The 23,023-nt window shown below is 61.7% G+C and overlaps 2 protein-coding genes across 2 annotated transcripts; both read left to right on the forward strand.

The window, feature by feature from the left end:
• Positions 1-2,175: 2,175 nt before the first annotated feature.
• On the forward strand, positions 2,176-10,123 carry RBBP8NL (RBBP8 N-terminal like). Its single transcript, XM_065919166.1, has 13 exons — positions 2,176-2,236; positions 3,265-3,307; positions 3,852-3,947; positions 4,256-4,368; positions 4,938-5,004; positions 5,312-5,476; positions 5,594-5,672; positions 5,937-6,103; positions 6,639-7,344; positions 7,593-7,719; positions 8,163-8,227; positions 8,320-8,446; positions 10,008-10,123. Exons 1-13 carry the CDS (start codon positions 2,176-2,178, stop codon positions 10,025-10,027), a joined length of 1,836 nt encoding a protein of 611 aa, XP_065775238.1. The 3' UTR covers positions 10,028-10,123.
• A 2,092-nt stretch (positions 10,124-12,215) lies between these two features.
• On the forward strand, positions 12,216-22,954 carry CABLES2 (Cdk5 and Abl enzyme substrate 2). Its single transcript, XM_065921656.1, has 10 exons — positions 12,216-12,604; positions 16,924-16,995; positions 17,082-17,174; positions 18,270-18,347; positions 18,595-18,703; positions 19,089-19,254; positions 19,604-19,707; positions 19,823-19,929; positions 20,512-20,716; positions 20,836-22,954. The coding sequence occupies exons 1-10, from the start codon at positions 12,216-12,218 to the stop codon at positions 20,974-20,976; spliced, it is 1,464 nt and encodes a 487-aa protein (XP_065777728.1). The 3' UTR covers positions 20,977-22,954.
• The last annotated feature ends 69 nt before the right edge of the window (positions 22,955-23,023 follow it).

Here is a 23,023-nt window from a genome sequence, read left to right on the forward strand (position 1 = left end):
CAAGGAGCATGATTCGATGTCTTTGGGCCTCAGTTTCCCCATCTGGAAAGTGGGCTCCTTGCAGTGTGGTCAGGGTTAGATGGGCTCAGGAAGTGGGGCCGGATTACCATGTATACCCTACTATAGCCCTGGCTCCCCCAGCCTCTGCAATTCAGCATCTTATTCCCCAACCTGCCAGGATATCCCACTGGCTCCCAGCCTCAAGGAGGGGAACCCCGCCAAGCTCCTCATTCACAGAGCCCTCAACCCACCCAACACACAGCCAGTAAGCAGGGACCCCCCTTCCCTGGCCATCTCTTGGGAGTGTCCCAGAGGCCAGGCAGGTCTAAAACAAGTTTGGGGAGCCCCACCTTCCTGTCTCTACATCCCTCCAGCACGTCTCTGCCTGCGGGCTCTGGTGGCCACTGTGAGACACAGGACCATTCTTTGGCCTCTTGCTGGGCCTGGGGTTCGAGGACCAGGCTGAGAGCCAGCCTCCCTGTCAAGTCCCCTTGGAAAGCTCCAGGATAGTGCTTACCCCGGCCCCTGGCTTCTCTTGAGGTCACAGGGCCTGCTCCCCTCAGTTAGTGATCCCAGTGCCAGGGTGCCCACAACCCAGCTTCAGAGAGCCTAGAGCAGCTGTGCCTCTTCTACACTTCCTGTGCATGAATCCCGCAGTGCGCTGGCTTCCCCAGTCTGGCCTCTACTCTGCAGTGTCTCAGAACCAAACCGTAATGGCCCTGGATCGTCATCTCTCTTGCCACTGCTGGACACTCACCAGCAGGCATTGGAGGATTTCCAATTTGGAGACTACTGCTGCAAACACTCCAGTCTCTGAAATGCAAGACCACAACCCTCCTTCAGGCAAGGCCGAAGGGGTCTTTGGGCAGAGGTTTCCAGGGTTTGTGCAGAGACCCTCCTGGGGGTGGTGGAGCACTGCAGCAGCGGTTGGTGGCCTGGGCCCAGGCAGGCTCTGTGAAGGAGGGAGTGATGTTCTGGGCATGTGCAAAGGGCAAACCACGAGCTGCTGCCAACACCCAGTGTAGGACCCCGGGAGGAGAGGACTCAGTGTACCAGGAGTCAGCCGCTCATTCTCGAGGTCCAGCGGACCCCCGGGCTCCTCAGGCTGAGAACAAGGAGGGACCAGAGGGGCTGCCTCCCCCCGGCCTGGAGGTGATGGCACGGGTCTGGACTGGTGGCATCTCTGCTGACCTGGCTATGAGCTGTGGGTCTGACCTCCACTGGGTGACAGATGGTGCCACAGGGTAATGGTGACCCGTGGTACCCACTACCAGAGATGTGCCACCAGGACCGAGGGGCTTCCGCCTGGAGGAGGTTGGTGCCTGGCACCACAGTAAGGAAGCTGCCGCTGGGCTGAGCCCCGGCCTCAACCCCAGCTCCAAGCTGGACCCTGCAGGATCCCGAGGCATGCTTACCAGGCCCATTAGATAGGCCCCATGGCCACTACCAGAGGGAAGAAAGGGCTGCTCAGAGGTGCCAGAGCTCACAGCAGTCACATGATGGGCAAGGTTATCTAGCTCCCAGCTTGGGTTCTCAATCCCACAACCTTTTAAGTTTTAACAAATGCTTCATGGAGGTGAAACACAGGCAGGAAAATGGGCCCAGGCCATGAGGGGCAGCTAGGTGGACTTCTGCCAGGACACGGTCACCAGTTCCCGCAGAGAAAATAGCCAGCCGACCCCTGAAGTTTCCACTGTGGCTCCACGGGGCCATCCATGCCACTGCAGGAACCTGGACCCTACTGAGAGAGCTTTCTAGGCTGAACACACCCTGGCTTACTGACCCGCCGGCTGTCGGCCGGCATGGGCATCTCCAGTCTGGGGCCTCATCACAGGTCACATACACCCTTGTGGCGCCAGCATCAAGTGGGAGCTGGTCCCCTCAGGCCATCTGCTTTGCTGTGAAGACTGGATTAGGGAGTTGAGATGAAGTGAGAAGTCCCTACAGGAGGGACATACATGCCCCCCTCAGGTGTGGACATGACCCAGTGGGTGGTCACAAGACAGGACTCCCACACCTGCCTCCTGCACCCTGCAGCCCACAGATCCCTCCTGAGCTAATGTGACTGTCCCCCTGCTTCCTACTCCACAGGCTGGAAACAGAGGGGCAGTAGAGGCCAAGGGGCCATCCCCACACCTGGAGCACAGAGGACCCAGGGCCAGGACCACGGGAGCCATGGAGAGCTTCACAGAATCACTAAACAGACTGAAGGAAGTCCACGAGAATGAGGTCATGGGTGAGTACCTTGGGGAGGACAAACTTTCAGCCAGACAGCAGTCTAAGGGCCAAGGTCAGGCCAGGGGACTCCCACATGTTGCCTCAAATTCTCGCCAAAACCAGGATCACGCCTTCTAGGCCCAGAAAGGGAGTCCTGACCCAGAGCCCAGAGCTGCATAGTGGCCAGGCACCCAGCCTTAGATCAACACCCAAGTGCAGCCCTGAAGGGGTGGTCCCCAAATGGTCAGCTCACATCAGAACAGAAATAAAAGACCAGCCTGGCCGCAGAGGGCCAAGACCAGCCCCTTGCCCAAGGTGGGGCCTCCATGTCCCCCAGAAGGGAGGTCACCTTCTTTCCTTATAGGAGTGGAGGCCAAGGCTCTGGAGGCTTGTCTGGAGCCTTCTGGATGCTGAGCTAAAATCCCTCTGCCGCTTCCAGGACCCCAGGCTAAGCTCTGCCCTGGCATGCATGTCTATCCAATTTTCCCACCAGCAACAGGACTGCAGCCACCTGCTCCATTCACTCCCCAGCGCCTGGGCCAGACCCTCCCCTGACTTTTCTGAGAGTCCTCACCTGCCTCCCACATCAAAGGTCCAGAGACCCAGAGGGGCAGGGACTGCATGGGCTAGCCTAGGGCCCAAGCCAGACCATGATAGGGAGGGGAGGAGGGGCTCTGCTTGGGTTTCCCTTGGGGGCCCATTGGCAGCACCCAAAAAGCATCCCTCCCGGGCCTTGGCTGGGTAACTGGTGACTCCCAGCATCCGGGACCCATCCTCAACTGACACCAGAGCGAGAGACAAGGGAGGGGAGATGCTGGGCCCAGACCAGGGTCCCAGGCAGCCAGGAGACTGAGCAGAAGCTGGCAGCAGATGCAGACTGGGAGCCCTTCAAGGTGGTGACCTCAGGGAGTCCGTGCAGGAACCCAGGCAAGTGGCAGGCATCTGGAGAGGGCTCTGCCAGACAACCAGGGACAGGAAACGCCCCAGCTCCATGTAGAGATGGCAGCCCGGCTGGGTCTGACCTCTGCCCCTTTCCTCACTCCTCAGGCCTGCAGAACAAGCTTCTGGAACTGAACTCAGAGAGGTGCCGGTGAGTGAGGACAGGCCTGGCCCAGCAGACTGGAAAAGCAGTGACTCCCAGAGCTCATCTCCCCCTCTTCCCCTGTAGCCCCAGAACCCTGACACTGCCACCAGCAGTGATACAGGGGAAACTGAAGCTCAGCATAGCGGGTAGGGGGATTCTGGTCTAAGGTCATGCTTCGAGGAGCTGGAGGAGTGGGGCTGGGAAGTCCGAGCCCAACAGAGTGAACAGGGACCCTCCAAAGGGTTGGGCAAGGAGTATCCATGCAGGGCACATCTGGGACCAATAACTGTCAACAGGGGGACTCCTCGTGAGTCCTGGAGACCCACAGGCAGACTCCCCAGGTCCCCACTTCACAGAACTCTGTCAGGTGGCACGGGGACGAGAGAGTCCTCAAGGTGGCCGGAAACGCTCACACTTGGGCGAGCTGGCATAGCCCTTGCAAGGCCCTAAGTCTCAAGGAAGTCCTAGGCTGGTGGCCAGGGAGAGGCTAGTGGGTAGCAGAGGGCTCTCTGGGTAGAGCAGACCCCCAACTTCAGATCATCCCCCACAGGGATGCCCAGAGGGTGGAGGAGCTCTGTGCCAAGAACCACCAGCTAAGGGAGCAGCAGAAGGTGCTGAAGGAGAACCTGCGGGTGCTGGAGAACAGGTGGGATCACCTCACACCCCACTCACGATGGGGGCAGGAGCGGAGGGAAGAACAGAGGAGAATTCTGTGGAGAATGAGTCTGGGATGCTCTGGAGTCAACTCCACCACTGCATTACTTCTCAGAGCCTTAAGTAAACTGCATTTTCCAAGGTTCCTTCCCAAACTCAATAGCATGTGGTGTGCTTAGCCCACGGGGTGGGCAACGCAGTGGGGAAAGGCAGGGCAGGTCCTGGGAGTGGGGCAGGGGGTGGGGTATCCCAGCCCCTCCCTCTCAGAGCGGCCCCTCGCCATTCCTCCTCTCCCCGCAGGCTGCGGGCTGGGCTGTGTGACCGCTGCATGGTCACCCAGGAGCTGGCCAGGAAGAAGCAGCAAGAGTTCGAGAGCTCCCTCCTCCAGAACCTGCAGCACGTCTTCCTCCTCAGTAAGCACCCCCTGCCCCGCGTCCTGCACCCCATCCTCCTGCGGGGGGCGGCAACTCCCCACCTGCTCAGCCCAACGAGGGGTCTGGGGGAAAGGGGAGGAGGTGATCCAGGGCTGCACTGTCAGGAGGGACATCCGCACCACAACTCACAGACAGATGGTGCAAAGCCCCCCGCTGACCCCCACAGGCCACCTGCTGAGCAGTCACCAGGCCGGGGCATCCCTGTCCTCTCAGGGCCTCAGCTCCCTCCTTCTAAGGATGAGGAGGGTCCCGCAGACAGCTGGGTTCCAGGCGGCCTGCTGATGAGCACAAGCCCCTTTCCTTTGGCTGGGGGGGTCCCTGGGAACTGGGGAGTGCCATCCCTTTTCATGGCCTCCAGGCTGGTTCTGCTCACTCAACATCCACCCACCCACTCAGGCAGCAAGCATCTGTGGGGCACCTGCTGTATGCCAGGCCCCGAGCCAAGTGCTGGAGTCCCAGTTGGGCCAGGACAGGGGGACTCCCAGGGTCGTGAGGTCCCCACCCACCCTTCCCCGCCCCAAGTCATTCCTAATTAGTGCCTTTTGCAGCCACTGAGCTGACGCGGCTGCAGGAGGAAAATGACACCTTGAAGGAGGAAGTGAAGCGGCTTCAGGGCCCAGGGTGAGTGGGGGGAGCCCTAGGCACTGGTGCAGGGGGAGGGGTCTCACAGGCCAGCACCCTGGAACAGATAGCGACCTCCCCTGGTCTGCAGGCACAAGACATCCCGAAAACAGAACTTGGCCAGAGCACCCATGGCAGCTCTGGCGCTTGGGCCACCCCCAGACATGGGTATGAGCCCACGATGATGTCTTTCCTGGTCACCTGGGTCTCCCGCACAGGCGGCTTGGCCCCCAGGAGGGCACCCTGGCCTTTATGATCATCTCTGGGATGCTGCCCCCTCACCTGCCTCATCTTTGCTTCCCACTGGGGACAGGCCCAAGCCCCAGCTCAGGGAGGGCGCCTCGGAGCCCCCGTCACCCCTGCTGCTCCCCTCCCTGGGCGCCCGGAAGGCCATCACTGAGAAACCACTGGGAGGCCACGAGACTGAGGATGACCATGCAGGTGCAGGTCCACAGGAGAGGGGGATGTGGGGGCAAGGGAGGCTGAGCAGCCTGGGACCAGGGAGCCCTCGGGCCGGGGGCTGAGCTAACCCCTCTCAGCCCCTCCCAACCATCCTGCCCTCTGTCCCTCCTCCCACAGAAAGGCCGGGGGTGTACAAGACATCTCCAATGGCCAAAATCTCCCCAAGTCCCAATCTGCCTGAGGCACGGACCCCGGACATGGTGATGGTGAGGGACTCCGAACCCCTAAGCCCACTCCTCCCTCTTCCCGGGCAGCCCGAGGAGGAGGCCAGAACTGTCAGCCTTGCTGTGTGCCATGCACATGGCACGTGCCCGTCCTCGTGCCAAGCAGGGAGTCCTGAGCTCCATGTGACGAGGGTGGAAGCGAGGCTCAGAGTGGGTGGGTGGCCTGCCCAAAGTCGCACAGAGAAAAGGGCAGAGGGTAGCAGCCGAGCCCACCCAGGCTGACCCGCCCACCCCGTGCAGAACCCCCAGCGAATCTCCAACCAGCTGCACGGGACCATTGCCGTGGTGCGGCCGGGGTCCCGGGCCTGCTCCGCCGACCAGGGCTCCACCAATGGGACGCCCCCACTGCCGCCCACCAGGAATAGCCCACCCAGCCCACCTGGCGAGCACAGCCTCCCTCTGGACAGGTGAGCACCTGCCCTCTGCCACCACCAGGAGCTGCCTCAGCTGGGCAGCCAATCTCCACCTCTGGTCTCAGCTTTAAGGCAGGAGCCAGCAGCAGGGAGTCCCTCCCTTTGTCCCTTCAGGAGATCTGCTGTTCCTGGCTTGGCTTCCCCCTGCCTGCAGCATGGTTCCCACGTGGACATCTGAACTGCCAGGGTGGGGTGGGGATTCGTGGCCAGAGGAGATGGGGACTGGGCACCCCTTTCATCATGGTCTGAGGAGAGTGAGGGTGGGGTTGTGGTGGGTACCCAGGTGGGCAGGGTGCTCCCAGGGGACTGGGCAGGCAGCTGACGCCCAGAAGGGGGAGAGGCCTTAGTGGCCGGGTGCCTCCTCTGACCCCCAGGACCCATGTCAACTCTGAAACCAGGCACCCAATCCCCAGGGGCCTGGGCACTCCCCTCCCCACTGCCCACCGTATCACGTGGGCACCCGCCTCACCCCTAGGGCCCCCAGTCCTCCCTGTGAAGTGGGGCTGACCAGGCTTCTACTTGCCCACAGCTTCCTGCAGGCCTCTCGGACCTCTGCCAAGACCTGCGAGTCCCTGAAGCACTCCCTCCAGGCAGACCGCCTCTGCCTCCTGAACCGCCACCTAACTCTGCACCTTGGCAGCCCCCCGGCCCCCACCACAGCCCCCAGCGGCCCCCAGTCCCAGGGCCTCAAGGCTGGGGAGGCAGAGGTCTGGGAGGAGCCCTCAGGCCTGCTGGGCCTGCCGGGCGCCCTGGCGGGCATGCGGAACCCACGGCTGGAAGGCGCACTGCACATGCTCCTGGCCCAGCAGCTGCAGGCACAGGGCAGGGTGGGCAGTGCCCGGCTGAGGGGCCCTCAGGGGCCCAAAGGGATGCCACCCTCCCCACCAGCAGACTCAGACTCCGAGGGTCCTGAGGGTGAGGCGGCCAGGGCAGCCCTGCCCAGAGGGAGGCACCCACAGCCTGCAGGCCCAGGCAGCCCCCAGGGGAAGGAGGGCACGACCACACAGGACTATGTCCCAGACAAGCCCCTGGACCTCTCAGAGCGGGGTCGGTGCCGGGCCAGCGCCCCCAAGCCTGCCAACCAGTCGGGGTCACTCAGCCCCCCACGGGCCCCCACGCCCAGCCCTGAGCCACCCCAAGGAGTGGGACCACCTGCCCAGTGTGGAGCCCAGAGACTCAGCAATGGCACCCAGGAAGCCAGAGAGCCAGAGGCGAAAGAGCATCCACCTTCCCCGGTGAGCAACCAAGCCCCATTCCTGGGCTCTGTGTATCCCACCCAGAGCACCTGAGCCCCGGGCTGCCCTCTCTGCTCCACCAGCCAGTTCCCGAGGGAAAGCCTGCTGCCCAGGTCACAAGCCACGGGGAGTCAGCTGACCCTCCAGCCCCGCCCTGTACAGGGCCCCCGCAGGCTGTGCCCGAGGCCGGGTGGGGGAGGGGGAGGGAAGTTGCCTTACATGAGCTCAAGTCTCTTCCTTCTCGCCAGGATGCCCCCTACTCTGCCCCAGGGTCCCACCTCAGCCTGCCCTCTCCAGGTGGGTCAGGAGAGGAGGACAGAGGGAGGCCTAAACTGCCCCTCTACCCACCAAGGCCTGGTGGAGATGGCCACCCAGGTGAGGATGTGAACACAGGAAGTGTTCCACACTGAAGTGGAACCACTGTGAGCGGGGAGGGCCTGACCCAACAAACTCTGGTCTCAGATTTGGTTTCCCACCTCCAGACCCAGAGTGGAGCGAGGGGCCCAGGGAGGGCACGTTTCTGACCACAGGAAGTGAATGGAGGGCATCCTAGCAACCGGGGCTTCAGGGCAGGTGATGAGTTCCCTGTCACCCAGCAACCAAGCCAGGGGCACCCCAGTGGGTGGGGTCATTGCAGGAGTGCAGGAGACTTTGGGCTTGGACTCCACCCCAGGGCAGGTTACTCGGGCTCTCGGTGCCTCAGTTTCCCCAGCTTCAGAGGTGTTGCCACTGCTCCCAGCCTGGCAGGTTAGGGGCCTAGGCTTCTACTAGATGCCCAGGCCACCATCCTGGCCTGACCCACACCCTGCGTCCTGCAGAGCTCAGCAAAGCCCAAGGACAACAGTCGGATGAACTGGACGAGCCAGACACCTCGGACAGTGAGGTCAGTACAGCCGTACACTGGGGTGGGGTGGTGGCACCCTGGCTGCCCCAGGCTTGGGGGATCCTCACCATGACCACACCCCCACCCCTCAGATGGGCCTAAGCACCAGGGCGGAGGCCACACAGAGCTCGCCAGGGGAGGGACCCGGGTGCATCTGCAACAAAGAGTGTGGACGGGGCCCGCAGAAGAGGAAGCGGGCCTCCGATCCCTGGAGCAAAGGTAGGCCCCCGGGTGGAGGCGGGGCAGTTGTAGCACCAATGCCCCCAGCCCTTCTGACTACTTGGAGCTGCTCCCAGAGCAGTCCTGTAAGAGGACCCGGGTCAGGCCTGGGCAGACACTGAGTCCACTTCCTCCTCGCTGGGCTGGCCCCTTCACCCGAAGCCTCTCTCCCTCTGGAAAGGGGGCAATACCATGGCTGACATGAGACAGTAGCGGGACACAGGCAAGGACAGTCGTGTCATCTTCAGGGGAGACGGGGCATCCTGGGCCACGAGCAGTCCCAGGCCTGGTGGTCCTAGGCCCCTCCCCTCTCACAGCCCCACCTGGGAGGGGGCAAGCTCGCCTGGACCACCTTGTCCACTTCTGAGGAGGAGACCTAGCAGAGGGTGCTGCCTCCTGGGCGTGGATGTGTTTGTTCTCAATGGGGGGCTGGGGGCTGCTCTCCCGTTTGCCAAGGGTGGTGCCTGTGGGCTCCCCCTCCACCCAGGTCGAGGGTATAAGGATGGCTCACACTTCCTGCTCCAGCCACAGTGGCAGCTCGGGCCAGCTCTCCAGGCGCCCGCGAGAGCCTTTGAACACCTGAGCTGATACTGCACGCCGCCTGGTGTTTGTCCAGGCAGGTCCGTGTTGCAGGCTGGGCCATAGCTGCCACAATGCACCATTGTTGCCGGGAACGTGACCGCAGCCTGTGTTTGTCAGGCAAGCGCTGGAGGAGGCCAGCATGCTGGTGTGACCTCACAGCACAGCCAGCTGGGCATTTTCGGAAGCCATCCTGGCAGGCACGGTCCACAGGGGTGCACTGCATCTGCCCCCACCGTCCACATGAAGTCAAGCCACCCCCTTGCCCGCCCACCCAGACCATGGCACCCATACCCTCAGCACCTCACAGGTGATAAGTGAGAATAGCATCCTTGTGTTGTGTGCCCATACAGAGAGAGGCTCAAGAAGCGTCCAGTCGTTACTGCCTTTGGGCCTCGTGGGCCTGCCCGGGGATCAGCCATCACTGTCTCATAGATGGGAAAGTGGGGGCTCAGGGTGGGGTAACTTTCCCAGGGTCACAGAGGTGGTACGCGGGGTCAGGATGCCAACCTGATCCCTCTGACCTAGAACCAGAGCTGGTTCCGCATCAGAGGCACACCTGAAGCTCAGCATCGTGTAGGTTTCACCTGCAAGGGTGCCAGGAACCATATGTCCCTTCTCTGTGACCCCAGAGGCAGGCCCATGGAAGCACCTGCCAATATCCCAGGTGTTCTGAGAACATTTCCCAGTGAGCTCAGCTTATCCAGATGCCCCAGACCCTCTGCAAGGCAGCAGGGGAGGCCCCAGGGCCAGGCAGATTCCAGGGGCACACACTTTCTACCAAATTCCCAAGGCTTCCCTCCAATCAGGTCACCCTGTCCAGCATCCGCTGCCATCAGGAACAGGTCGACTGCCAGTGTGGGCTCCTGTGTTCCCAGAAACTGCCCATGAGGCCCTGGGCAAAAGCCCAGTGTCCCCGCAAGAGAGGACACACAAGGTTACTACCGTGCCTCCCAGCTTAACGTTGGTCCACTTCCCCCAGACTCCAAGAAGCCGACCTGAGGAAGGAGGAACCAGGGAGCCAGGAGTCGTTCACCCAGCACCAGCACCTGGGAAAAGACCGGGGCATCCCAGCCTGCCCAGTCATGTACCCCACCTGATTGATTGCCCGCAGCCAGGACAGCCCCCACCACTAGCCAAGCAGATGGCCCCAGGAGTGGGGTAGTGGACTGGGTCCTGCCACATCCATGGGGGTGTGAAGGCCAAGATGACTGGTCTTTTGAACCCCTCCATCTCGGAAACGATCTCACCCACCACTCTCACCCCAGCATCTGCTCCCCTGTGGGGAGCAGGGTCCTGGGAGACCGGCATGGCTCAAGTTCCAGCCAAGCCCCACCCCCAGCCCTGTTGTGCACGGGCAGGCCCTCCTGGGCAGTGCCCCTCCTCCCACCAACCCAGACTCTACTAGTACCCTGGACCCAGGGACTGCATGCCTCGATACCCATTCCAGATGGGGTGTCGAGCTCCAAGCAGTGGTCTCGGGCGCCCCCTTGAGGGGTCTCACAAGTGTGCTGCCTGGTGAGGGCTAAGAAGACCGGCAGGCAGCAGTGCAGCGCCTCTGCAGAGAAGGGGTCCCAGGGCAAGGGGAGAATAAAGTGTAAGGAAGGATGACGTGTGCAGCTGGCAGGGTTTGGGTTCAGCCAGGCCTCCACCTTCCCCAGGTGGGTGACTCTTGAGTGTCCAGGGATGGGGAGTCTGAAGGGCAGGATCCAAACCAGCCCTGTGTGCCGAGTCTCTGCCAAGGGCTTCGGGAACAGAATGTGCACCAGGCGCCACGCAGACCCCCTCCTCACTGACACCTCCATTTCCCTGGCCCCACACCCGCTACTGAACCGTCAGCCCTCTGCACAACCACAGGGCAGCTCATCCAGGACACCGCCCTGCACAGAACCAGGAAGACGGTGTTCTGCCCCCCGCCCCCCGCTATCTCTGCAGCAACCTCAAAGCTTAACACGGGGCCAGGCGGCAGAAGAGAGACCACCCCAGAGCCCAGCCCCATTATCCAGCAGCAGATAGCATGGTTTTGGAGCTGAGGGTCAACAAGCAGATGACAGCCCTCCATCCTCCCATCCCCCTTTTTATCTTCCTCATCTGACATCAGTGTAACTATTAGCCACCAGCTTGTGGATCCCGCCCCCTCCACCTGCCAGGGCCCTCCTACTAGAACAGCGGGCCAGCAGGGCCCTAACCAATCAATGTTGACCCCAGCTTCTCCTTGCTAACAGAAATTTGTGTGCCATGTGTGGCACATTGCATGGGGAGCATTCACAGAGCTGTGTGGCAAATTTCATGGCGACTGCCCTGTCTCCAGCCTCCAGGCAGACCCAGCGCAGTGACGTTCCCTGGCTGAGCCACTCAGCCCTGACACCCTGAGGTCGCAGTCGCTGTCCCCACTTTAAGGATGAGTAAACCTACAGGCAGAAAGTTGGACAGAGCAGGCCAGTGGCATACAGGTGGCTATACAACCCTGTCCTGCAAGACGCAGGTGGGTTCCTGAGCATGAAGCCATTGGCTCTGGAGTCTGGGCCGGGAACAGAAGGCCTGGTACCCCACAGACTCAAGGTCACTTTGCTGCTGAGGGATGAAAGTGCAGGACTCTGCCTGGGGCTCAAGCTCCATCATCACCCTGCCTGCCACCCCAGGTAGGTGCCTTCTCCCCTCCAGCCCGCGGTCTTCAGTCGCTGGAGACCAGGTGGCATCAACGGTCATTCTTGGAGCTCCTCGAGGGGCCGCCCAGAACTCTGATGCCGGTTGCCACAGCTCCAGTCCTGCACCTCAGCCCTACCCCCCGCAAAGACACACACCCTGAGAGGGGAAGTGGAGCCTAAAGACAGGCTCGACGAAGGCCGACCACGAATGCCGCAGCCCAGCAAAAGGAATAAGGCTCTGGAGTCCCGGGGCCGCGACTTCCGAGCAGGGGACTCGAACCCGCGGCGACGCCGCCACTCGCCCCGAGTCAGGCCTCGCGGGCCCAGACGTAGACAGACTCGCGGCTACTGGCTCCCCAGGGCAGCATGAGAACAGCCTCTAGGACCCAGGGGAGCGCCCCCCCACGCCCCCGCGCTGGCCAATGGGCGAGCGCGATGGCGATATATTTGCATGCGGGCGCACCCCGGCCAATTGGCGGCGGGCTCGGGCGCGTGCGCGAGCGGGCGGGCGGCGGCCGGCGGGCGGCGGGCTCAGTCGGAGGATGGCCGCAGCCGCGGCGGGTGGAGCGCCGGGCACGTCCCCCGGCCCCGCCGCCCGGGCAGCGCCGCAGGCGCTGCGGAGGCGCGGGGACTCGCGGCGCCGCCAGGCCGCGCTCTTCTTCCTCAACAACATCTCCCTGGACGGGCGGCCCCCGAGCCTGGGCCCCGGGGGCGAAAAGCCCCCGCCGCCGCCGCCACCGCCCACCGAGACGCGCGAGCCTCCGGCGCCGCCGCCTCCTCCGCCGCCGCCGCCGCCCGTGCCCCCAACCGGCCTGCCCCTGCCCGGGCCCGGAGGCAGGACCTCAGCGCCCCAGAGCCTGCTCAGCCCCGCTCCCGCGCCCACCGGCTTGGGCCTCGGCCTCGGCCTGGGCCTGGACGGGCAGCGCCAAAGGTGAGTGCGGCCCGGGTCACCTGGAGCCTGGGGGCGGCGTAGTAGCCCGAGGCTGGGTCAGCGCGGGGGTCGGGGTCACCTGGCAGTCACCCAGGGTTCAGGGTTGGGGTCACTGGGCTCCGGGTCAGTGGAGTGGCCCTGGCAGAGCTTGAGGTGGCCTAGGGGCCTGGCAGCCCAGGACATAGAGTCGGAGTGACCTGGGGCCATCAGCTCAGTGGGCAGGATGGCGAGGTGGCTGTGGGCTGGCTCAGTGCAGAACATGGGGCTGAGGTGACCTACGGAAAACCAGGATCAGCCCGTGACACAGGGCTGAAGTGACCTATCAGCATAGGACTTGGAGATCAGGAGGTGACCCTGATCCTCTGTGAGCCCCAGACACACGTTGGGGTGTCCTGGGCCCTGTCAGTGAGGGAGAGAGACTTAGGGTGTCCTGGGTCTTGCCAGCCCCAGAAGGGAGTCTTGCCTGGGCCCCTCCCCAGCCTGAGGTGTCAGAGTCAAGGGTCTTCTGGGATCTGTCAACCCCCTTTACATGGATGTTAGGGTTTCCTTGGGCCTTATTGATCCCCAGACTTAAGGGTCATGGTCTTCTTAATCCTGCCACCCCTGAATACAGGGTCAGGGTTCCCTCAACCCTTGCTAGCCCCCAGACACGGAGCCCTGTCCGGTCCAGACACACACACCCCTCCCCCGCCCATTTTATCAGTTCACTGGACACAGGGACTCACAAACATCCACCATACGTTCCCCTTTGTTCTTTGAACTGGGCGAACCCCGCTGTGGGCCAGGGGTCTTCCCTGCACTGTGACCTCTCCCCAGAGTCTCCCACATCCAGCCAGACTCCCAGCCCACAGCTGCTGGTCTCTGGAGCCCCCCCATCACCCTCTCCTCCTTTGTCCTCTCTGAGCTCAGCGTCCCTGGGCCCGTCACATCCCAAGTCGCAGGCACTTCCCCTGCCCCTCACCCATCTCAGAGCCTCCCCGACCCCGAGCCTTGCCCGTCTAGTCTGTGCCCCTTGCCCACACGTGTGGCTGCCGGACACCCCACTTCCTTCCCCCAGAGACCCTTTCATGGGCCCTGGAGGTGTGCAGAGTCCCGCAGCTGGTGCTGCACGTGGGTGGGCCAAGACCTTGAACTCACCGCAGTCCCTGGTGTCCAGAGGCTCTTCTTACCTGGAGGTCATGAGGCTGCACTGGCTGTCGTTGCCTTGCAGCCCTGGTCCTCAGGCAGTTCCAGGTGATGGGTTCTTCTGAGGGACTTCGGCTGGGAGGTGGAGGCCAGGGTATGGTGCTTGTGGCTAGATTTCTTGACTCTACATTCGGAGTCCTTCTGAGTGGCCCTGAGGCCACTGTCACACTGCGTAGGTAGACTTCAGCAAGAGCTGCATCTGCACAGGCTAAAAAACCTGATCCTGTCCACAGATGAGCCTTGCCAGGGTTCTGACGGGAGCCGGGGACTGGTTGGGACAGAGTGGTCTGTTTGTCCCAAAAGTGGCAGTAAGTGTACCATGTACCTAGGGAGATGGGGCTGCTTACCTGACGGGACTGAGAGGAGAAAACACTGTTTTCTTGGTGGAAGTCAGCCCGCTTTAAAACAGCCCCAAAGCCTGCTTGTCCTCAGTTGGCAGACTCTCCCACAAAGTGGTCCTATCTCCTGGCGGCCCTCAACCCAAGGACAGTTCCCTGGTCACACCGGGTCTCCTTCAAGCCACTCTAGGGCAGAGCGGCACGGCCGTCCGCTGTGTGAGGCCCTCCCTCCCACTTGGCCTTCACATCCCCGGTCAGATGTCCTTCCTGCCCTTCAGGCCGTACCTGCCCACGCAGACTCTGCCCCACCTTGGTTTCTGCTCCTGAGCCCAGGGCCCTGCCCTTGGGTCTGACGGATGGAGGGCCCCTGGGCTGGGCACTGTCCGTTTCTCTGTGCTCTGGGGGCCCAGAGGCAGGGCCGTGGATAGTCGCTGCTGAGTGTGGGAGGGTGGCTGGCCTAGCGAAGTGGGCTGCCATCTACTGGCTGTGGGCTTCAAAGGACACTTGTTCTGGGCATGGAGAGAGTTCTAGGGTCTTTTCTCAAAGTCTGTGTCATGAGAGGGGTGGTCTGAGCCAGGCTCTGGGAACAGACCTGGTTGGAATTTTGACTTCACTGCTCATGAGCTCTGTGACTTGGAGCAGGTGGCACCACCTCTCTGCACCTCAGTTTGCTTCCCTGTGAAATGGGTTTGTGTTAAGTGCTACCTGCCAGAGGGGCTGTTGCGAAATCAGATGGATGGCCAGGCTCAGCAAGGGTGGCTTGGCAAGACCAGGGCCAGGGAATGGAGACTCTTATTACGTCCAGGTTGTCCAGGGCATGCTCACAGTCTGGTGTGGCTTTTTCGCTGAGCCAGGGAGTGAATCCTCAGAACCCTTATCTTCTTCCCTCGAACTTCAGACTCCCTAGAATTTTCTTTTCATATCAACACCATGGTCACTTAACACTTGGCAGGTTCCGGGCTTCCCCAGCTGGTCAGAAGCAGGCTTTCAGGTGCTCCGCCTGCCCCACCAGGCCACTGTGCCCTCCTCCTCCACCACGTGTAGCACTCCCCTCCCCCGTGGAAAGCCTGGCAGCTTCATGCAATAGCAGGGTTCCCTCTGGCAATCTTGTAAAGCCTCCTCCTAGCAGGGCTCTTGGCTTCCCTCAGGCTGCGGGCCTCTCCTCTGGAGTGGGAGGGTGGAGGGAGGCAGGAAGGCAGCAGCCCCTCACTTGGCCGGCCTGTTCTATGCTCAGAATTCACGGTGCCATTGTCAGCGCTATTCCTGTCTCTGCACCCAGACACCGGCCAGGTTCAGGGAAAGAGCCCTGAGAACACAGAGCGGCCTTGATTCCAGTGCCACTGCTGTGGTCAGGAGGGCAGCAGGTGGAAGAGTCTGGTGGTGGAGGCTGGTGCTCAGAGCTCGTGGGATGCAGCTCCCAGGCCCGCCCGCACAGGCTCTGTGCCTCAGTTTGGCCCCTGTACACTGAGGGTTGTGAGGACTGACTTGATGTGTAAGATGCTTAAAACAAAGAAAGATAAAAGGAGACAACAGTGAAGAGAGCGGTGCACGAAACCAGCTGGGCTCAGGTGCTCAGCTTGCTGAGAGAAGAGGCCTCTCCTGCAGGGACCCGAGACCAGCAGGAGGAGCCAGGTCAGAGGCCAAGCAGCCTCTAGGCTTTGGGGTGTGTACACTGATTGTGCCCCCAAGGGCCCATGGCATCTGCCAGGCGCCTCCATGGAGACCGCCGCTGGCCCAAGCCCTGTCAGTGAGGTCCCAGGTGTGCAGGAGCCATTGGGCCTCACCTGGGAAATTACTTGAGGAAGACAGCCTGAGAAAGCCACGCGGGATTGCTCCTGGGGCCTCTGAGCCCGCCCGCGGGACGCGATGCACACACCTCCCCAGGGATGGTCCGGACTCCACTGGGCCGGCTTCGCTGCCCGGCTCGGGTCCTTCCTGCGTGTCCACCTCCAGCAGGGCACCGTCTCAGGGCAGGGCAGGTCCTGCCTCGTCACCAACTGTGGGTCAGTGCTTACCTGGCCCCAACCTGGGGCATTCCCGGTTGCTGGGCAACAGGCAGGAATGGACAGTCCCTGAGACTCAGTCCCAGGATCACGGGTGATGCCAGGGCTGCTGCCCGTGGGAGGATGAGGGCCACATGAGAGCTGAGCATCCAGTTGAGGGGGATGTAGCCATGGGAGGACCTGGAGAAGGAGGGTTCAGATGGAGAGAACAACCCCGGTGAGGGTCCTGAGGCAGGGGAAGGGCTGGCACAGGAGTGGGGGGCAGTGAGGGTGGCCTGGCTGAGGGGGAAGGGCTCCTGGGTGTCCCTGGCCAGGGACTAAGCAAGCTGTGTCAGTGCTAATGGTAGCTCCACACACCAAGATGGGCAGAGCGGGTTGGCAGGACGTGTGCTTGTCTGCCCTTCAGCCCTGCAGAGCCGCCGTCAGGCCCCCGTGTCCCTTTCCCTGGCTTCCACTAGATCCCTTCCGGAAGCACTTCCGCCTGCAGCCTGCTGTGGGTACGCATGATCTGTCTCACCCCATTCCTAGGCCCGAGGGAGCTCTCGGGACCCCTAGGCTGAGCTTTGAGAGGCGGCGGGCAGACCAGGGCACGCCCAGCCTTTCTTCTCAGCACTACGCCCCACCTCAGGCTTTTCTGGCCTCGGGTGACCCTGCCCAGCACTCAGGTCTGCTTGCAGACCTGCTTCTGGCCCATGGCCTGGGCCCTCTCCCCGAGAACAGAGCCCAGTACCGAGGCAGCCTGGGGTTGCCCCCTGAGGCCCCACATCCTGGGGCTCTTCTGTCCTCCTCACAGAAGGCGTGTGGCATCCCAACGCTGCTCCCTCGAGTTTCTGGAAGACACAGTGGGATGTCCCTCGGGTCAAAGGTAAGGAGCCCGCCTGTGTCCCCCACCTCTCTCCTGGAGCCAGGATGGGTCTAGGAGGGGCAGAGTGACCTGCTTTTCACCTGCAGAACCAAACACATATCCGGATCGCCGAGACACAAAGGCCTGAAGAAGACACATTTCATCAAGAACATGCGGCAATACGACACCAGGAACAGCAGGTACAGGTGCACGGCCCACCGTGTCCTCCCTCCAGCCCCGTGGGACCTCGTCCTGCCTATGTCAGCAGCCCTGCCTTCCTTCAGCTCAGGAGACTTATCCCCACAGCCCGTCCCTTGTCCCCTTGGAAATGGACCCTCCTTCCCTCCCATCCACCTCCGTTCATATTCCCTGAGCGCCAAGGTCCACAGCACGTCCTGGGTGAGGGGCCGCCCGGTAGACTGGTCTTGAGTAAAAATGCTGAACGTTGAGAACACAGTGGGGAGAAGGAAACCCAGAGGGCACCTGGCTTCCCTGAGCCGGGCGCACAGCCCTTGGAGGCCCTGTGTGGGAGACGCCTGGTCCCTGGTGCCCCATGTCCCTCACGCCCCACCCTCCTAGCCCTGAGGCCATTGTCCTGACCCTGAGCAGCCCCTTCCTGCTGGAGGCCATGCCCAGGTACCCACCAGATAGCCCTACTTGGGGAGTGCTGAGTCTTCCCGCTGGTGGCCATAGCTCAGATAGTCCAGGACCCCCAACACTGTCCCCGTGACGGGCTCCGTCTGGAGCTTAGAAGCAGGCCCCAGGCCGACTGAGTGCTAGCCTGGCCAGGAAAGGGGTCTCCTACCATGGTCCTCCCTGCTGGAGTGGGGCTGGGCCAGGCAGAGCTGTGCCCAGAAGGAGGAAAGGCCAGTCTTCCTGCCATGTGCCCCACATAGGGCCCCTCTTGGGCCACTTTGGCTTGGGACATGGAACTTAGGGCTTCCTGATGCTCTTAGGCGCCTGTCTTCCTGGGATGCCTGGGGACTGGCTTCTTCAACCAGCCAGTCCTCCGGGACATGCCTCTGCTCTCCTGCACAGCCTGTCCTCTCCTGGATGACCTGGCCTCCGGCTTCCACCCTGCCTGCAGTGTTGTGCATCATGTGGAAGGGCCGCACTCACTGAGGAGATGATACACAACGCCCTTCTTAAACCAGAAAAACTGGACCAACCCTGGCCACTGGGCCCCCTTAGCTGGGCATCCCCTGACCACTGGGACAAAGCCCAGTCCTAATCCTGGTGGGAAGGGGTCTCCTGGGAAATGCCAGCTGCCCTATTCTCACCCGTCCCTCCTGCAGGATTGTGCTGATCTGCGCCAGACGGTCCCTGTGCGCAGCCTTCTCAGTCCTGCCGTATGGAGAGGGCCTGCGAGTCAGGTGAGCGGCTAACCCCCACCCAGCGGGGGCGCCACACCCTCGCAGCTTTATCCAGGGGCCAGCAGACCACCTTCTGCTGAAACTTCTCAGGGACTCTTCTCTGGGAGGTGCTGCTAGACATGGGTACCTGGGACATTCCTGCTCAAGGGTACGGAGGTGGGGGTGCTGCCAGCCTCGGGCTCAGCTCCCAGTCTGCACGAGGTCGGCAGTGGGGAGTGGCAGCTGTGTACCATTCTATGCGTTGCAGTGACCTGAGAGTGGACAGCCAGAAGCAGAGGCACCCATCTGGTGGCGTTTCTGTGTCTTCCGAGATGGTCTTCCAGTTGGAAGGCGTTGAGCTGGGGGCAGATGGAAAGGTGGGAGCCAGCGCTATACTTGGTGGGGGCACAGGGCTTATGCATGTCTTCCGGGAAAGTAGACTCAGAGATGTGTTTGACTGAAATCCTCTTAAGTGTGAGGTCCCGTGGGAGGAGGCCACACAGCCTGTGCAGATGGTCTGGTGGCCTTGTGGGGCTGGGTGACAAGATCGGCTCTAGTGGTGAGAGTGAGGGGCTCAGAACTCCTGGGCCGGGAGAAGTTCCAGCTGCAGATCCCAGTGAAGGATGGGGCATTCTGGAACCTCCAAGGGAGTGAGCAGCATCAGTCCTGGGCAGTGGGAGCTATGGCGGCCGGGAGGGAGCTTACTGGACCTCTGGTCTTGGACGGGGCAGCAGGGTTGAACCCAACGCACTACCTTTCCAGGTTGTATCTTACGCCAAGTTCCTGTACCCCACCAACGCCCTGGTCACGCTCAAGCCAGACAGCCACGGCCCAACGCCTCAGCCCCGCCCCAGTGTGCCCCGCACTCTGCTGGGGTCCCGCTGCAAACCCATCCCACCCAGGGCAGCGCCAGCCAGCTCGGAGCTAGGTAGCCAAGGGCCCTGACCAGGGGCAGGGCAGGTGGCCCCGGTGTCACATCCCAGCCCATGGTCCTTAGTCCAGGCTTGGGGAGCAGGGTGGCCATGACCTCTCAGGAGAGTGGGGCCCCCACCAATGGCTCCAGGGGTCCTTCATCATCAGGACACCCTTCCTCCCACCCAGCCCCAGGAGAGAAGACCACACCTGGAGCCCCTGAACCCCACTCTCCTTGTCCCACAATGACACCCTCCACCCAGCTGCTCCCTGGCGCTGACAGGTCCTACCCCAGGCTGGGGTTGGCATAACCGCTGACCCAATCTCCGGGCTTCTGGTGGGTCAGGGCTGCCCTCTGCCCACAGGGGCTGATGCGGGGGATGCCCTGGAGTACAACCCCAACCTGCTGGATGACCCTCAGTGGCCCTGCGGCAAGCACAAGCGTGTGCTCATCTTCGCGTCCTACATGGTAGGGGCGTCGCCCCGGGGGCGGCTGAGGGGTCAGCACTGAGGGGGCGTGCAGCCGCCTCCCCTAGCTGGGCGGGTGCCCCCAAGCTGCATGGGGATGGTCTTCTCTGCTGCAGACCACGGTGATTGAGTACGTGAAGCCCTCTGACCTCAAGAAGGACATGAACGAGACCTTCCGGGAGAAATTCCCCCACATCAGGCTGACACTGAGCAAGATCAGGAGGTGAGGAGGCCCTGGTCGTCCCCAAGTCTGCGGAGTCCCTGTGCCCACAGCCCAGCCAGCTCAGCCCTTCTCTTCCATCCCCCATGGAGTTCTGAGCTTGAGAAACCCAAGGCGCCCCTCCTCAGCCCACCCTCCTGCTGTCCAGCCCGACCAATGCTGGCAGCTCCCTGCCACCTCCTTGGTCAGGTGTCTTATTCCTGCCTGCACCTGTGGGGGCCCCCACACCAGCACTCACAGCCCCTAAGCCAGCCACTGACCATCCCCACCTGATGGGTAGGAGGTCAAGGCCCCACACGAGCCGCCCACACATCCCCCGGTGCCTTGGCACTGCCCTTCCCTCCCAACACCAGTCCCCTCGCTGCCACAGGAGCACAGGGACCCAGTCCTCTGTGGGGTCCCCTTGTGGACAGTGCGGGTGCTGTGGGCCGAGCAGAGACCAAGACCAGCTTGCCACTGCCCCCCACCACCCCAGCTATGGGCCCTTGTGCTGGGCCGCGCCCTCTGGGAGGAAAGGGTGCTTTTCCCGGGGCCCAAAGACACGCCCCCCAGCCCCACAGTCTGTGGCTCTGTGTAAACCCGCAGTTTGAAACGAGAGATGCGGAACCTGTCCGAGGAGTGTGGCTTGGAGCCCGTGACCGTGTCCATGGCCTATGTGTACTTCGAGAAGCTGGTGTTGCAGGGTAAGCTCAACAAGCAGAACCGCAAGCTGTGCGCCGGCGCCTGCGTGCTGCTGGCCGCCAAGATCAGCAGCGACCTGCGCAAGAGCGACGTGAAGCAGCTCATCGACGTGAGTACGGGCCCGCCCCCGCCCCCAACCTAACGGGTCTCAGAGGAGGGCCCCGCCCCCCAGCCGGCCCAGACCCGGAGGAGGGGCCCGGCTCAACCCCTCTTTCTTCTTGGACGCAGAAGTTAGAAGAAAGGTTTCGGTTCAACCGACGGGATCTCATCGGCTTTGAGTTCACGGTGCTCGTGGCCTTGGAGCTCGCTCTCTACCTTCCCGAGAACCAGGTGTTACCTCATTACAGACGCCTCACGCAGCAGTTCTAGCCGGCCGGCCTCCTCGGGCACCTTTCCAGGCCGGTGTGTGGACGTGGCCCCTCCACACCCTGGCTTCCATTCCTAAGCACACCACACCGCCACGGTACTTTGAGAGCCCTTCTGCGTTCCTCCGAACAGACCTGGGCGCTGTCAGTGCTTCTTATTTTCCTGTGCCCACGACTGCCCTGGCACCAGGACTTTGGTTTACTGCGCCCAGTGGTGAATCCACCGTGCTTCTCCTCTTTGCATCACCCAGCCTCCTGCTGCTGTCGGAGCCACTGCGCTGGTGTCTCATGGAGGCCTGGGTTTCCAGACCCCACTGCAGATGCTGGGTTGTTGGACTTAACCCATTGGAGCATTAATCTCGGCTGTTTGGGGTTTTCGGAGGTGGAGACAGCACTGTGGAACCCCCCACCCCGTCAGCCCAGCTCCCCTCCCAGCCCAGCCCAGCCCAGGTGGGTGTCTGTCCACCTCCCCATATCCACAAGCAGAGTTCTGCGTCAGCCTAAGCCAACGAGGACAGACTCCTGGTTAGTTGTGATCTCATTTTTTACTCTCAGACCTCTGTTCTTCCAAGGATCGCGTCACTGTGAAGTCCTGAGGGCCCGGGTGGCACACACCCCAGCTGGCCTCTCCATGGAACCTGTCCGCACCACGCAGGGATGTCTCACCGGAAAACCCCACTTGCTCATGACACCCAGGACCTTCAGAATGACTGGATTGCTGGTTCTTGATTTTCCTAAGCAATATTGTGGGGGGAAATGTATTTATTATCATTTAGGATTTGGTTCTATGGGTCTTTTTCTAAGGGAACAAAAACTAGCTGAGTATGTGATCTGAACCACACCTGATCCTCCAGCGGGGAAGAAGACAGATCACTTCAAACATCTTGCTCACAAGGGTAAAGGCTCTGCCTTCCTCCCAGGCAGGAAGTGAAAGCCACCTTGGCCAGAGGAGTGGTCACACCAAGCAGACCCCAAGGGCTGGTCGTTGTCCAGGGCAGGCCTGTGTCCAGCTCGCCCACCTCACCATGCTACATGTTGCCCAGTTCTTCCACTTGCTGCCCCACCATAAACACTGAAGACCTAGGACTGGAGCTTCTCCTTCATCAGCCAGCTGCTCTCAGAAAGGACCGAGTCGGCTGGGCCATCAAGCTGCTTCCCACTGTTGTCCCAAGAACCTGTCACTGGAGGGGCGCCGGGGCAGCCCCACGCTGCATCCTGCCCATGTGGACTGGTCCTTCTGCAGAAGAGATGCCAGCCCTCATCAGCGCATTCTACCACCAGTAGCTCAGCAAGATCCCCGCCCAGGAGGGCACAGGGACCCCAGTAGGGGCACAGGACAGCTGCCCCACCCCACTCGCTGCTCTTCTTCCTTGGTCACTCACTTAGGTCCAGGGGGACTGCAGGATGGAGCTCGAAGCTCAACTCTGTACCCAACCTTATTTATCGAGGAGTGCCTCTTTCCTGTCCTCCCCTCAGAACACCCCCAAACTCTGATGTGCACCAAGGGGGCTTGAAGGATGAAGCTGCTAGGCCCCAGGCAACCCTGGAAGGTGTCAACTGTCTAAAGGACACTCCTGTTACAGGCACCTAAAGGGACCAACTTCCAAAATGTACCTGCTGGTTTACAGTTAGCTTTGAGGAACACATCTTGAGAATTTCCGTACAGATGTTAGAATGGCAGTACAGTGTTTATATAGTGAGAACTAGTCATTCACCAGGCCCTGGAACCTTCCCTTTAATGTGTTGTGTCCTTGTTAATGTCAAGAGCTGCCACTGTGTGGTACTCAAGTGAAGCCAGTATTTAAGGCATTAAATGTCAGCCTGAACTGTCACCCCAGACACCTGTGTCCAAGGGCCTGGGGCTACTCCCTCAGTGCCTGGGAGGCACCATAGACTTAATGTGTGCTAAGTGGCTGTCTGACCTCACTGTCAAGTGTTAAGGATTGGTTTGCAAAAAGTAATGTATTTGTGCTTTAAGTAAAAATTTGGTTTTGCAATGCGTGTCATGGGCTGTCTTTCAGCTATCACCCCCAACACTCCAGAGCCCCCAA

Source organism: Muntiacus reevesi, chromosome 2 (genome assembly GCF_963930625.1).
Source record: "Muntiacus reevesi chromosome 2, mMunRee1.1, whole genome shotgun sequence".
Lineage (NCBI taxonomy): Eukaryota > Metazoa > Chordata > Mammalia > Artiodactyla > Cervidae > Muntiacus > Muntiacus reevesi.